General features: G+C 36.6%; 1 protein-coding gene across 2 annotated transcripts in view; it reads right to left on the reverse strand.

The window, feature by feature from the left end:
* The window catches only part of tspeara (thrombospondin-type laminin G domain and EAR repeats a), a 197,696-nt gene extending 186,392 nt beyond the window's left edge, over nt 1–11,304 (reverse strand). For both annotated transcript variants that reach the window (XR_014211532.1, XM_082189803.1), the window contains exons 1-7: nt 10,556–11,304; nt 6,529–6,749; nt 4,981–5,207; nt 4,550–4,640; nt 4,283–4,439; nt 2,825–2,956; nt 1,987–2,219 (exon numbers count right to left, since the gene is read on the reverse strand). Coding sequence is in view for 1 of the 2 variants with exons in the window: in XM_082189803.1 (XP_082045929.1) it covers nt 1,987–2,219; nt 2,825–2,956; nt 4,283–4,439; nt 4,550–4,640; nt 4,981–5,207; nt 6,529–6,749; nt 10,556–10,670 (1,176 nt within the window). In the remaining variant the exon portion in view is untranslated. The remainder of the gene's footprint in view (nt 1–1,986; nt 2,220–2,824; nt 2,957–4,282; nt 4,440–4,549; nt 4,641–4,980; nt 5,208–6,528; nt 6,750–10,555) is intronic.
* Nucleotides 11,305–16,526: the final 5,222 nt, after the last annotated feature.

A 16,526-nucleotide genomic window follows, 5' to 3' on the forward strand; every position in this document is an offset into this window, starting at 1 on the left:
GATATAATTAAGACTAAACATCTACACTGCAGACAGACAGATGTGTATAAATGATTCATTCAGGGAAGGGAAAGATCATCAGACAAAATTAATTTCTGTGATTGACTACACTGGTGATTTAAAGTTATTGCGTATGTTTGTACTGAGTGTAAGGAACACCACATCAAAACACATCTGTCTCCTGAAGTGCAGTGTAAAGTCTGTTCTCTGTGGATCTGTGCATGATTGAGTGGAAAACATTCAGATCACACTTACGGTACTGAACGCTGTCTACTGTATCTCTGAATGAAGCTTCTCACTTCTCACCTGCCCCCCTTAACATTTCACCTCAGGCTTTTTCTGCCAGTAATTCTTTCCTAATGAAATGTCAATCACTGCTCTCTACAGCTGCACGTACAACCTTTGCCTGTTTATAGGTGCAGTACGCAATTTCTGAGAAAAGAATAGTAATGAAAATATGAATTGTCCATTTTGATCTCATGGCGACCTTAAGATGTGTAAGCTTAATATTCAAATTAATTAGATTAGATTTTAAAATCAAAGTGTCGATTTTGAAAAAAACTACTTTCATTGACACAGAGATTCAATTTCTAGTTTTGTAGTTTTAGCCTACCTAGCCTAGCCTAGTTTTGCATGTTGGTTAAACCGTACTGTATTTTTAAGGTTTTTCAAATATTTATATTTGATATAAATGATGTATACTGCACATCATTGTTATAATTTTTTTAATTCATGTGCACTCGTAATCTTTAATCAGAACCTTCCCTCCCCCTCCAAAAGACATCTGTCTTGGAGGAAGGTTGGACAAAATATTTTCCAACTGGCATTCAAAACTGCCTCCATTTAGTTAGCAATGGCAAATTTTTATGATCCAATCAATTCCCGAAGGACGAAATCAAGTCCCGCCCAACATTTTCTCTAATTCCAAAAGCCGTTTACTTACTTTACTTACCGTTACTTGCTGCACTTGAAAGTTTTAGCCTTTTACAACATTATTATCGTGTGGGGGGAACGCATTACAACACGTTACAGAAGTAACTGGTTCAAGTTCAAGTAGCTGGTAAAGTAAAGCATTACTTTCAAATTTAATAAAAGAGTTACTTTTTCAAATAAGTAACGCAAGTTACTTTGTTTTCCCATTTAGTGGCGAACAACTCTACTGTCTCCATATTGTGAGAAATCGGGAGTAAGTGCAGAGGCGTTGTGTGCGCTGTGTGAACATGATGCTTATTGTTTTTCTAGACTGGGAGCATGCATTTACTCATATCATTAATTTGCACAAAAACAGATTCAGTATTACTCAAAATGAATAAATACAGTAAAAAATAAAAAATGCAAACTTTGAATATTACACAAACATGCAATAATCAAATATGTTAAATAATATAAATATACTTTATGTATATAATCTCACTTGTCTTTATTAACTAATGTCTTTGCTGCTGACCTTCGATGATCCAAATCAACCAATCTAATAAGCAAAAATGTCTTCTCTTGCATCCTATTCTTCTGCAATTCAGAATGGCAGCACAGCTGAGAGGTTTGTCTGAGCTGCGCCCTCTACTGTACAGGCGTGAATTTGTATTTTGTTTAGTCTGAGGCTTATTTATTTAAAGGTATAGTGGAGGATGTTTTACTTCCTGGTGGGTAGTCTAAACTATTGGTCCTCCTAATTGTCAATCATTCTGGTGAATCAATCAAACTTTTCAAAAAGTGGAGAGGGCGGGTCTTATCTAAAATTTGGAAAGATCCTCCGCTATACCTTTAACTTTTGGTGTGAAAGGGCCTTTACATTTGCCAAAAATATAACTTTTTTTTTTTTTGTTATTAAAAAGCAAACAAGCAAGCCCAGCCCAGGTGAGAAAAAGTAATGCAAAAGTAATGTAACTAACACAATTAGTATCATTTTAGGGAATAAAGCAATATTGTAATGCATTACTTTTAATGCATTTACTTTCCCCAACAATGATTATTATATTTTCTCACCTTCCTCCCTATCGTGAATTGCTTCCATGCCTGGGCCTTAAAGGTGCTGATGTTCTGGTAGAGCTGGAATTGGCCATGTGTCCAGCGGTAGATGGCAGAGCCTGGTTTGGTGGCCCGATGAGCCATAGCAGCAAACATCCCAAGAGAGGGGATCTGGAAAAGCTCGATGTCTTGAGTCTCTGAGGTGGTGTAGAGGTCCTGGTAATCATCTACATAGTCTAGTCTGTCTTTATCTGTAAATTGAACAGTGTTAAAAACAATTACTGAGGCACTTCAGCTGGCATAGCAAAAAAAAACCAACAAAAAAACAGTACCAGGGTTTTGGTCATGGTGATCATGATATACCATGGTATTACCTTCTGATGCCATCTCCAATGCAACAGTATGTTTTCATAAAGGAACTGATCACTTATGCTTATTTTTATGAATAATACTAGGTTCTGGAGATTATATAAATATTGCATTTTAATTGTAAATATGACATGATTTTGTAAATTAAAGTGGAAAAATGTGGCTGCTTGATTATTTAAATCATCGCAAAAATTTAAACTTTATTATCGCACAGCTCTATATATAATTATATTAATACTTTTAGCATATCTCAGTTGCTTGTATTATCACAAAATGTAAACTATATTATCACCCAGCTTTAATCTACTATAAGGCATGAAGATATTAAGATATTATAAACATTTACATCAAGGTTATCTGTAAAGCTTAGAAACAGTGTTTATTGTGAAAAGTGAGATATAAATAAATTTGACTTGACTTGTTAGGTCATAATCTTAAAGTTAAAATAAAATATTTTGTAAGTTAAAAAAACTTTATTTCTTCCTACCTTGCAGCATAGAGTGCCAGTATGCACCATCACATAGGAAGAGGCCCCTTTTAAGAGTGTCAAACCAGAGTTGTCCCTGCTCTGCCGCAGTGCATGCTGGTTTAGACCCCAGAGTCACACGGACCTCCGTCTCTGTACATTGACGTGAGAATGCAAAAGTTCAAGTACACATACTGAACAAATATGCTTAAAGTAATATTTCTTTTTGAATTACATTAAAATATATTGTATTTGATGAAATCTGTGATTATTGGATTTGCACAATACATACAATTGGATGAATATTTGTAATGGATCTACTTTATCAAAAGAATATGGATATGAAACAATAAACAAAATCTCTGCTATGTGATCACAGATGTAAAGTGCAAAACAATATGTCTCAGACTGTGAGGTTGTAAAAGTATTCACCAAGGTGTGTAATCAAGATCAAAGTTGCCATTAGCTAATTTAAATTGTCAATACAAATGATATAAACACAGTATTGTTTGTCATGCCCGAGATGTGTGCCAGCGTAAACCCCCTCATCACCAGCACACACTCAATCACTGACAGCTCTCACTGCGAGCGGCATAACCTCTGTTTTCCTTTTCAGAGCGAAACAAGTGTCAGATGTTTAGTTTGGGATGATAACTCAATCTGACCATGGGCGATATGTCATCAGTGCCGTCTTTAGCACCATAGATCTGTTCTTTTCCTCAAAATGTTGTACATGGCTGCAGTCATGATAAAATAATTTTTTTGTAATGGTTCATTGTAACTCTGTGTTAACATTGGCTATATTGATATGATGTTTAACCAGCCTATTTTCCATTAAGCATCTCAGTTTTAACTATATATATATATATATATATATATATATATATATATTTCTTCCGTGAAACACAGATATCCTTTTTTATACAGTATATATTCTTTCCAATATAATAACATTGAATAAAAACTAGGAACTAGGGATGTCAAGCTTAAAAAAAAGTAGTTAAAGGATTAGTTCACTTAAAAAATGAAAATTCTGTCATCATTTACTCATCCTCAAGTTGTTTCAAACCTGTATAAATGCTGCTGAAAACAAAATAAGATATTTTGAAGAATGTCGGTAGCCAGTTGATGGACCCCATTGATCTTCACAGTAGAAAAAAAAAAAAAATACTATGGAAGACAATGGGGTCCATCAACTGTTCGGTTACCGACATTCTTCAAAATATCTTCTTTTGTGTTCAGCAGAAGAAAGAAATTCATACAGGTTTAGAACAACTTGAAGGTAAATAAATGATGACAGAATTTGCATTTTGACGTGAACTATTCCTTTAAGCATCCTTTAGTTAAGTCACTGTTCAGTGATAGCGAGCGACCTTTACAATTGTTTAAAATTGCTCATTTTGCAGTTTGGAATAAAAAAAAAATAGATTCCTTTTAATTCAACCTTAAAAACATTTGAATTTAAACATTTAGTTTTACCATATGGAGGGAGCAGGACATCATTCATGTGGGAATTTACTGGCAAGTTTGACAGAATTGTAGGGACAGAAAGCTCAACCAGTGACGGTTTGGAGGAGGGGCAAACACGTGACGTCGCGTCCGATCCAGGTACAAGGACGAGCTGGCGCAGTAAACCCTTAAGAAAGAACACAGATCATCCTCTGACCAACAGGTATGTTTGTGTGTATGCTAATATATTTTACATTTTAAGCAATATAATTAGCAATATGAGAATACGAAGCTCACAGAGAACAGGCCTTTCCACTTTCTTCGACTTCCAATGTGAAACCTGGAGCCATCGGTGCTGAGATCAGAGGGAAATGGCTGTTTATGGACCCTGGAACCCATCAGTGGAAGTACATTACTCACAGGACTCAACTTTGAACTGCAACATTATGTTTTGTTTCTGAATCTCTTATATCTTATGGTTAGAAAGATCCCACCCCTAGAAATAACAAATGTCAGGCGCTTTAATGTTCTAAATGCCACCCATACACTTAATTTGCAGCTAATTGCTCAAGAATTCATTGCAATAATATGTGCACATTTTGGACAAGAAATCATATTTTAATCGTATAAATTGTCCATATTTTTACTTTGAGGTCATCTAAATGCTTACATTTTGAAGTGAATACCTAAAAGGTTAAAGGGTCTTTCTACTGCCGTTACAGACTCACAGTTCCAGTGGGATGCCGCAGTCCAGGGTGAGGGTGGCATGGTGGCCACTGATAGCTAATACCATGCTGTGCCAGTGGTTGTCCGCCAGGCGGATTCTTTTAAAGCTGAGACGTTCCCTCCCCATTGAGCCCCGATAGATGAGATGGACTTTGTCTTTAGAGAAACGCAGGCCGAGCAGGAGTTGATCGACATCTTCCTTCACCACAGCAAACAAGTACTCATTCTTCTGGAAGACAGAGTGAGTCCAGAGATAAAGTAAGGACAGTCAGGTTTAGGTTATCATTCATTTGGGTCAATTTTATATCATAACCATTACTTACCTTCTTTCTGACCCTTGTAGTTTTTTTAATGGGTTTTTTGGTTAAATGCCTGAAATAAGGTCTGTGGTTGATACAAGTGTAAAATATTTTCACGTTTTATTCTACAACTTGTGAAGCTTTAAAAAAAAGCAGTTGCTAAAAAGTGGCTAAGGGTACGTTTACACAACAACGATGTACTAAAAACAGAAAAGTTTTTCCTTTGTGTTTTTCGTGTATAGATGACAACGTTATCAAAATGAACCCCTTTCACGTGGATCAGTGAAAACGATTCAAAATGCTTTATTATTCTGCCAGGCCAGTAGTTGGCGATGTCACTTTGTTAAGAAACACTACGTGCCTATAGACAGAACGCATAATACACATGTGCATTATGTCACCGCTTTCACAAATTTGCATTTTTGTAGTTTACACAGAGACAATAATGGTATCGTTTTCAGAAACGTGCACTTTGAAACCCATTTTCAAAAGTTCAGGTCCCCAATACGATGTTGTCGTGTATATGAACGGTCAAAACACATCAAACGTTTTCAGCTTAGTAGAAAACAGTGTGGTGAAAAAGCACCTCAATGGGACTATAGAGGTTGTCGGGGACATTAAACATTATCACGGTGAACAGGAAAACTCATCTACTCACTAGTCCGCTTTTACTGACTCGTTGTGTTTATAAGCGCTATATCTATAAAAATGAAAATAAAACTACTCTAACTCAAACTATCATGGTAAATATTTTTTAAATAAAGGCTGAAATAGCTGTCGAAAGCTTAATGGTGGTGAAATTGAAGTCATGTGACCGTGGTGTAGTCTGTTTGTAGCCTATGTTTAGCTTTTTGCTTCTGGCTATTGTATTTAGGCTTCAAAAGTCATACAATTTTGGTTAATTTGTGAAGATTATCATGATGAATAAAACTTGTAAGAATCATAACTTTTTCGGTCACAGAGCTTATTTTCTGCAATAATCTAAAAGCCAGTGGAAAAATACTGTTTTTTTGTTGAGGGAACCAGAGTGATGCTAACTTCTGGGTTGGCCTATGATGTGTAAAAAAATTGATTCCTAGTGAAATAACCCCAATATAATACACCAGAGTTTAACCCTGCTTGAACTAAAATTGTTATTCTCAAAGAGGAAATTAGCAATTTCTGAGACTTTCTATTATGATTAAGCTGGGCATGAGCATTTCTGGACACAAGCAATTCTGGCATTAAATGTCTATGTCAGTATAAGCTTACCTTCACTCTGGTTTGAGGCACTTTCAGAGTGGCCACTATGGAGAATTCTGCAGGGAAGTGAGCGCAGTTAATAAAGAGCTGAGAAGATGGAAAGGTGAGTGCCTGCGTAGGTTTGAAGAGCTGGACTCCACGAGCACCTCCCTCCTGCACCATACGGACCCCAGCTAGAGCCTCTCCGTTATGGGGCAGCACCCGAGACAGCAGGTCCACTGGATGGAGATCTGTAGAGGAAGAGGACAAAGATTAAAGACAGAAGTTGAGGAAACAAGTAGAAACAAGTTTTGGTTGATTAGCATGGTCTAGATAGCCCCTGCTGGTTAATGCTGTAACTACACCCTGTGGGATCATTCAATAGACAACATTATTTAAAAAAAAAAAAAAATTTATAGGGACCTTAAAGATGACCTATTATGCCCTTTTACAAAGTCTTAATTTTGTTTATGGGCTCTACTAGAATAGGTTTTCATGCTTGAATGTTCAAAAAATGTTACACTGTTGTAGCGCCTCTCTTCCCAGTCTGTCAGTAATGCTCTTTTTAGTTCCTGTATCTATGAAGCCGCTCCTTTCAAAAAGCACAATGTGCTCTGATTGGTCAGCTGGAACAATGTGTTGTGATTGGTCAACAGCTTCAAGCGTGATTCGGTAAACTCACGCCCCTTCCAGTTACACCACACTAATAATGCAACTCAGCCAGGCCTTGTTCCCTTTTTTGTGTATACCTTGGATGGGAATAATTTAAATGAGGAATATTGTAATGTGTACGTTCCCAGAAGAAAACTGAAGACATTTCAGGGAGTTTGGAAACAGTGCTCACTGATATAGAGAATAACTCCCTTTGGTGTGGACTTGGAGTGGAGTATGCTTTGTAACTTGCCAGTTGCTAGTCAAGGGTTTGGGTGTGTTCTTGTGATACCATTCAGAAATGTCGGGACGTAATTTTTCCTGTGGTGGTAATTATAACTGATTTTCCATGTGATTGGTACAAAAACTTCTACAGTATGGCCAGAACTGAGCTCCATGAGTGAAGATGGGAGCATGCAGGTTGCATACTTCCAATGTTGTCCACGCCAGTCATTGAGAATGGGAATGCTACTGGATAGATTTCTAATGAATAGGGAATGCTACTTTCGATTAAGTTTGATAATCAGTAAGTGTCCGAAACTGTTCGTTTTGACCAGTATAGTAGTATCATTAAAAACCAGGAAACAAATATCTTTTTGTGAAATGGCATGCTTGAAAAGTGTGCTTGTGCTTTGTGCTATATATTATACTTTAAAGTCGGCACAAATACTAAGTTCTGATAGTCTTTTCTTTCCTGTTGTGATGTACTGTATATCTGAGTGAAAAGGCTTCTCGTACAAGAAAAAATGTGATCTCATGTGACAGGATAAGAATAAGAATTGTTCATTTTGGCCTTGTTCAGGCAATTAAGATGCGTTTTGGTCAATCGGATCACAAGTGGACAAGTGGACGATGCTAAATATAGTTGTAAACAGGGTCTAAAACGTTTTGAGCTTGTCCACTTTCATCCACTTCCAGAGGTGGTCGAACTGGATTGCTTTCGTAGTGCAAACGCTCATGTGGTCGAATGAGTTCGAACAGCCACAAAAGCCTAACGCATAAACATTAAGGGAAGTGCGCTAGTCAGGCGGGATTTAAACTTTGTTGGCTGAAGACCCAAGTTTGCTTTGAAGAGGAAAAACGTACCAAGCACATGGTTCTCTCACCATTCCTGATTTCTAACACCCACTCACCGCATTTGTTCTGGTCTTGTGACTGTCAGAGCAGAAACGAAAGCTAAAATTCTCCGTATGTTTTTCCGTCGTCTCGTTCATATGTAAATTACGCAAGCTGATTCTGTCCATTAGATCAAAAGATCTGAAAAAATCCATACATTTACCCACCCATACACCCTCCCCTTGAAGAAATCAGGACAGAAGTGGTTGAAAGTGGATAGCATATACATTGAAGTGGATTGCAATATGTCTCCCTCGTCTACTTGTGATCCGACTGACCAAAACACATCTTAATACCACAGGGCCTTTGATTTTGCTATTTAATGCAATGAAATCCATCCAATCTGAATACTTGGGGGCCTATGCATTTTTGCATCTGCGGATGGGAATAGCTCTTGATATAGTTCATTAACTAAAGTATGCAAATTGCCTTCCATGCAAAATATACAGAGGTAGGGAAGACATAATATTATACCAGCTCTCCCTGGTTCACATAATTTACAAAACCCTGAACTTTGATTTACTGTCATTCATACATGGTTCAAAAACTTTTAAATAAGGCTCAAGTAATGTTTTTATTAGCAGCCCAAGTCTATGACTTCATATGCCCTTTGTTTTCCTCAATAGTATACATAGTCTTAATCTAAATATGCAAAGTGACATGAGCATATGCCTTTAATGACAGCATACATGAACTTGCAACTGATACTCTAGGATACTGCATGCTTCTTACTCAATTTTCAAACTACAAGTAAATGTTTAGGAGGACAGCCGATGCACAGAAATGATACGCTTCAAATGAAGATACACACTGATGACAAAGAGATTTTATAGATGTTCAGTGACAGAACTGCAATTCCCTAAACATTCCCAGCATTCTTTGGTTCATCCACATTATTGTGGTATTTACAGCTTCTATTGTAATAACAGTCCTTTAGCAGAGCTCATTGCCCTAATTATGGACCATTTAGATGGTGTGCTCTTGACATACAAAAGCAATATTTTAAAATACCACTTAAGGAATTTACTTTGGTAACTTTCTAGTAAACTCTTTTTTCATATTAGCATTTTTCATTTTCTCATTTCTTTTGCATTGGTATCTAATGTAATTGCCTCCGTGGTATGAAAATTGGGGAATTTAAGCCCGAGGGATGTCGCCGGGATTGGGAAGAGTTTACATTTTTCCATTGTAGAGACCAAGCTGGCAACAACATGGCAACACCACCCAGCCTTGTGAATGCATTTGTGTGGCTGTGTGTTACGTCTTCACATTTATTTCTTCTATTAAGTGACACTGTGGTGGTCAGCATGACACATTACCATCTTTTTCAGTGTTCAGCAGTGTCATTTTCATGTTTGTCAGTGAAAAACGATTTTGCTTGAGATGCAAAATGAGACATTGCAACACAATCTCATGGGAATTCCTAATTATTTTACGTTTTGGCGAATTGGTGGCTAATTTGGACTCGCTGTCGTACATTTTTGTATGATCTGCTTTCATCCCAGTGGCAGTTATGTTTAGGGGTGAGGTTAGGGGAGGACCTTTATGCTTACTTTTGTCTAAAAATCATTCATTTTTTTTTGTACAATTCAAATTCATACAAAATTGCCACCTCATGAAAAATGTTACACATTCCTGTGAGATTGGGTTGGACGTGATGTGTGAGAAAAATCTGGCTTTTTGCATGTCATTTCCAATCAAGTTGTAATTTCGTAATTATAGGAAAAGTGTAAAGGAATATTATGTAATTGGATGTAATTAATAAATAACATTCAAGCTATGAAGTTAATCAAAGCAAGGGCAAAGGAGTATGACATTTTTATTTAAAAATAAATCATTCCCATCATTGTTTTCACCACAAATATGCTAGAATTACATGAATGGCATTTGTTGGTTCAGACACTTAAAAAATGGCAATAAGGACAGAATTCTTCTATGATACACACACACACACACACACACACACACACACACACACACACACACACACACACACACACACACACACACACACACACACACACACACACACATAAATACAATTTTATTTATATATATAAAACAAAAATGCCCATAGTTATACACACAATAAACATTCAGGACCATTCAGTCTCATTTAAGACATTTACAATCTGGACCTGATCTAATCTGAAGAATTTTATTACAGAGGAAGACACTTTTATCTTGGTGCCTGCTGATAAACAGCTTGTACGAGGACTCAAAGACTAGTTCATGATAAATAAACATTATTCAACTAGTGCATTGAAACAATTTACAGCATGAATCTCACCTGTACAGGGTTTCCATGGCACGACGGTCACACTTTCTGTCAGTGGTAGAAGCAGCAGACACCACTGCAGTGCAAGTAGCCATAATGAAAGCACCAAGTTGTGCTGTCCTTCCATTAGATAGTTGCTGATAAAAATGTTCGTACAAACTTTTGATTGGCCAAAAAAAAAAAAAAAAAAATCCAAATATGAACTTCAGGATGGTCAAAAGTTATCCGCTGGTCAAGATGCCTTTAGGTCCTGTATTCTTTGTTCCCTGAACTGTCCAGAATGGAGTCTGTCCCTCATTGTATAATGTTGATTACAGAATCAGCTCAACACCAGTGAACATGAGCTACTTAATAAAGTTGTTTTAAAAATTCACAATGTACGAAGAGCAAACACTGGGTATAATTTCTCGATACACACTAAATTAAAATACATGTTCTTCCCAAGAAAGCCCTACCTCATCCACTTAAATGCTAATCATTAACAAGCAGTTTAAAAGAGCCAAAATATTTCTGAAAGTTGTAATCAAAGTCCTGAAAATCCACAAGCTTGTGCTTTTCCCCTCTTGTTCCCCGTTGCTCAGGTGCGTAGAGGCGATCAGAAAGCAGCTAATTCACCTGTCACCTGCAGGGTCAGATGAGCATGTTAACAGATCAGAATTACAACTGAGAGCTCAAGGGGCAAAAGTGGTGTATTTAGAGAGACATTCAAATGAAACCATGTCAACATGAGAGGAGGGGCTCAGAAGGAGGTACAGAGGCTGAGAGAAAGGCAGACAGAAAGAGAGAGAGAGATTTCCTGCGGTCCTAATCTCAGCATTTCATTGCTTCATAACCCCCTCCTCCCTCTCTCTCTCTCTCTCTCTCTCTCTCTCTCTCTCTCTCTCTCTCTCTCTTTCTGTTTTATTTTCTTCCTCTGGGTGGAGTCCCTCTTGGTGTCCTGATTTGGTTCAGTCTCACTTGGTAATTGTTTAATTTTTTGTTTTTTTGCTGTCCTTTACTGATCTGTAGTCGAAATTCTCCTTAACTACATGAATGTGTACATTGAGAAAAGCACTCTTAATCTTCATTGTTCAGTATTTTTAAACAAGATAAATGATTTGAAGTGCAATAAGTTAAAAAGTCTTAAAGCCCCCCTGTAGTCAATCATTTTATCACTTAAAACTCATCTTTGATCACCAAAATGACATATTTAAACGTTTTTTCATTGAAAAAAAAAAGTATTCATGCCTTAAAACAGCTTGAATGTAACTCTAAACCCTTGCTTCATTTAGTATACTAAATAGCGCTTCATGTATATGAATATGCAAATTAGCCCCGCCTCCACTCACTCACACCAGCTCAGAGATCCACTCGTTGACGATCATTGGTTGACCTGATTGGTTGACCTGATTGGTTACAAGGTAGTTTGTGATGTCAGAAACACCAGCGATTTCAAACTGTGTTTTTGAGACTGTCTTTGGTTCACTGCAGTTTTAAAGAGAAATAATTGCAATTGTGTTGACTTATGAATTTGAACATGGTTTGTCTTAAAGGGACAATGTGTAGCTTTTTAGGTATTTTATTATCTAAAATCTATATTTTTATTCATAAATATGCCCTCAATGGTGTACAAATACCTATGCCAATGTTCAGACTAATCCTCGTAAACGAAGAATTTATTATCTTTATATACATGGGACGGGTAAGTCCACGGAGGCTTCCATGTAGTTCCGCCATCTTGAAAAACTATAATAGCAGAGAGGGACAAAAAGTACTAGGCCAACGCGTTTCCACAACGCGTTTCGTTTAGAGCCAGCGTCACGTGACTGAAGCCAGCAGAAGCGGAGGAGCAGAGAAGTGAGAGGCGCTTGTCACTGCCGCGGCAAGTTTAAAAGGCTGCACTGCACGGTTATTTATACACCGTTCATTCATACATACATATGAGTCACAGGATAAGGAGTCCTCGTCGTCGAAAAAGTCCAAAATAGATCGTAAAAGGAAACGTGACCGGAGATTACAAAAACAAGGGTTACTGCATAGACAGTCAGGATAGCTAATGCAGGAGAAAGCTTTCAAAAGAGACCCTGAAGTTGCCTGCTTTCTTCTCGACAGGTAAGTCAATGTTACAGTCTTAATTACAAGCTTTTTTTTCATTGCTTGGTTGTGTACTTTATTATATAGACAGTCGAACATTTATAGTTAAAAGTTAAACAGGCTCTTTGATGAATAGCAGCTATTGAGTAAAGTAATGTTAGAGAAGGCTCTGATGATGATGATATCTAACAATGCACATACTTCAAAAAATATAACGAGTAAAGAAGGCATTACTACTAATTACCATAGTTAATGTTTTTGACAGTCAGTAGTTCATACTGTAACATTCTTTTTTTCGTTGTTTCAAGTTTCAGTTTGTTTTAAATAACAAACATGTTCACCCGAAGAAAAACTCGAAGTGCTATTATAAGACATCCTGTCATAGCTTTTAGGTACATAACGGCTACCGTAGATGCAACGCGCATTTGAAAAAGTGAGGCGCTGGAGAGCATTATTCGTTTGAATGCAAAATACAATTTCACCACTAGATGGGAGAAATTCCTACACAATGTCCCTTTAAAGCATATTAAAAACATCACATAGACATATAAACAATATTAAAAGCTGGATTTTCAAGAGAGCATATTTTTAATGAACTGGCAACAATTTGTAAGTAAACCTAAAACTTTTTTATTAGATTTATGGCTAAAATAGAAAAATAGTGTCAGGTTTGGGGTGAAGGGATGAGGTGAGGACTCAGAGATAGAGAGAAAATGGCCTTTTATTTCACAATAAATTTTTTTTTTTATAAAATAAAAAAAACTACCCCATGGGGGGAAACGGGTGAATAAGGCAAGACTGGACAAGGTAAACAGCATCAGGCAGAGCAGGACAAGAACGGTAAACAACGACAACGAACTGGCACAGGACCTAAAACACAAGGAAGAATAAATAGGGAAAGAAATCAGGAGGGTAAGAGGGAGAGCAGGTGGAGCAAATAAACCAAAAATTAGGTAACAAGAAGGGCAGGGTTAAGACAATAGAAGAGAACATGGCACATAGAAACAAACATGACAAGCCATGATGAACGAAAGGTTTGGAATGACATGAGGGTGAGTAATTAATGACAGAATTAAAACATTTAGGTGAACTATCCCTTTAAGATGAATGAATTAAAAGTCAGACTTGACCGAGCTCCAAAATTATGGTGAGTTCAAGTCGTGTCTTGAACAAACTTCAACTCCACCAAAACATTGTACTTACAAGTTGGAAAACTGGAGTCCCGAATTTCCGAGTTGGGGGCATCAGTAAGAAAAATGGCAGTGTTGAAAATAAAGAAGAAAAAAACGATTTACAATATTTTACTAATTTGCATGAACAAAATAAGATAATATTGTACAATTACAATAGCATATATAACGATCCAGTTTACAGAAACCACATAAATTGAACAACATAAAAAAGCAAAAACACACCTGATGCACATTCTTTATTCATCATGTTGCAGAAGTAAAGTAAGGATTTATTTTACTATACTTCGAATTTTTTTTAATTATCACTCAGAATTACGATGTTGTGATGGCATTCATGTGCATTCAACTCATAAATACGTTATTTCCGACATGACTTGAATGTACCATTAGCCAATACGCAGCAGAAACAGAAAGTCAAAACGTTAAATAGTTGCATTTTCTCATAAGAACTGGATTAGTTTTTTCATCAAGTCCAGACTGCTTAAATAATATTCCCCACCTCTCCTCAACAAACTGCATGATTCGAGGAATCACTCCTGTCCGTGGCTGTTACACCCCAGCGTAGTTTTCCCAGACATTTGTGTTTTGGATGATTTTTTTTTTTTCTGTCACTCTCGGCCTCTCCCTCTTCTGGTACTTTTTGGGATGTACAACCCATTAATGGCTAAATGATGTGGGTTTGACTAATTAATGAGTCAGGTTTTAGGTTAAAGTCAACTGCTAGAGTTCTCTACCCTACACAAACATACACACGACTACATTCATCTTTTAGCAGTAGCATAGATGGTATAGGATAAGGTGTTCAGTAAACGCTAATAGCCTTGCCTGCTTGGCTAAATATCGGTAAATATGAGCAAATATGGCAAAGCTTGCCTTAGCAATCTATAACAAACCACAACAGACCACTCAAGACAAAACATACATGATCACTCACTAGAATAGCAGGTTTGCTAATAGTTTGTGAGCTAATCAAAACAACATCTGAGGCTAAAGACCAGCATGCAGTTCACCTGACCCCACTACACCTTTGTCACTTAAAGTCTTTTTCACATCAAAGCCAGCAGAAGAGAAGGAACATTAGAGATGTTAAAAGGGGAGGAACACAGCAATTGAAATTCTTTTGGAAGTAGAACAACGGCCTTTGACAAACAGTTCATGTGTAATATGTAGTGGATATTAAAGAGCTGTGCTACTAGTTCATGAACTCTTGACAGAATCCTGCTTTCCTAACCTGCATATTTCTAGGAGATAATGAAATTTTAATCCCATTAGAGGAAAGCGGTCTATAACAGACTTCCAAGACAGCCCTTTATCATAAAATGGTGCTTTGGGTTTCCATACTTCAACTTGTGTTGCTTCATAGTTTTGATGACTTTAATATTTAAAAAGTGGAAAAAATGGCTTTAACCATTACAAGTTCACCCCTACCCCAAATATCTGTTTTATAGTTTTAAAAGTTATATTTTTAACTTTACATTATTAATGGCCAAATTGTCCCACCCAATAATTAATATTTGACAATATTTGACAAAAGTTTTTAACTATAGCCTACATTTTTATATTTTTGATGGCTTGTCGCAGCCAATATTTGATATTTGACAAGAAGTTTTAAAAGTTAAATTTTGAACTTTATGTTTTGACATTTTAAAAATATTGAGATGGCTAATAAAAAAAGAGGCATTTTACCGTTCTCAGAAACCATGCACAAAAACTTCAGAGCGGCGCTTCAATTTTTAATGGTGAAAGGGTGTGAAATATGATGGAAGTATAGTCAAATGACAAACTACTTGACTTTTTTGGGGTCAAATTTCACCATTTTGAATTTAAAATATAGGCTCTTATTTGTGTGATTCATGTAATTCATAACTGAATGTGAAGAGACAAGAAGTATTTTTCCGGTTTGCATTTTCAACATATTAGGCATTCAAATAACAGGCCGTTTACATGACACCGTTTCAACAAAAAATGAAAAACTTGTATGCATTTTGAACGTTCATGTACACGATAACAGTGTTTTGGGGGCCTGAAAATGCAAGTTTCTGAAAACGGGTTTTACACTGCAAGTTTTTGAAAACAACACCCTTTTCAACTCTGTGTAAACTACAAAAACATGAATTTGTGAAAACTGTGACATCATGCGCATTATGTGTTCAGTATATAGGCTCATGCTAGTTTTTCTTTACAAAGTGACATTGCCAACTGCTGGCCTAGCATGCATAATACAGCGTTTTTAATCGTTTTTGCGGATCCATGTGAACGGGATCATTTTGATAATGTTGTCGTCCAGTACATCGTTGTTATGTATTGAATAGGTGCATATTTTAAAATACAAATATTTGCAAAGAGTTCAAAATGATTACTTTACAAAAATGATTCTTGTGCTACTGTTTTTCTTTCTCTTCCCTAAATCCATTCAAATCTTTTATTTATTTAATTCCTTTAAATAAAAAGACAATTACCATTGGGGTATTTTTTAAACCAAACAACCCTCCAACCCAATGTTTAAGATATAGTTACAGCCATGGAAAGAAGTATTAATAAAGAATAAGTAGGTGCGTTCTTTTGAAGTGTACATAAAACTTCACAAAAACATCTTGTGAACCAAATACGGAATCAAATGTAAACAAGTCATTACAAATTAACCAAAGCTCTGTTGGTTGATGTAGGTCAACCTTGACGTCAGTCTCAGGGTTGGGTGAACAACAAACTGGACTTTA

This window comes from Leuciscus leuciscus (assembly GCF_965113295.1).
Source record: "Leuciscus leuciscus genome assembly, chromosome: 14".
NCBI lineage: Eukaryota > Metazoa > Chordata > Actinopteri > Cypriniformes > Leuciscidae > Leuciscus > Leuciscus leuciscus.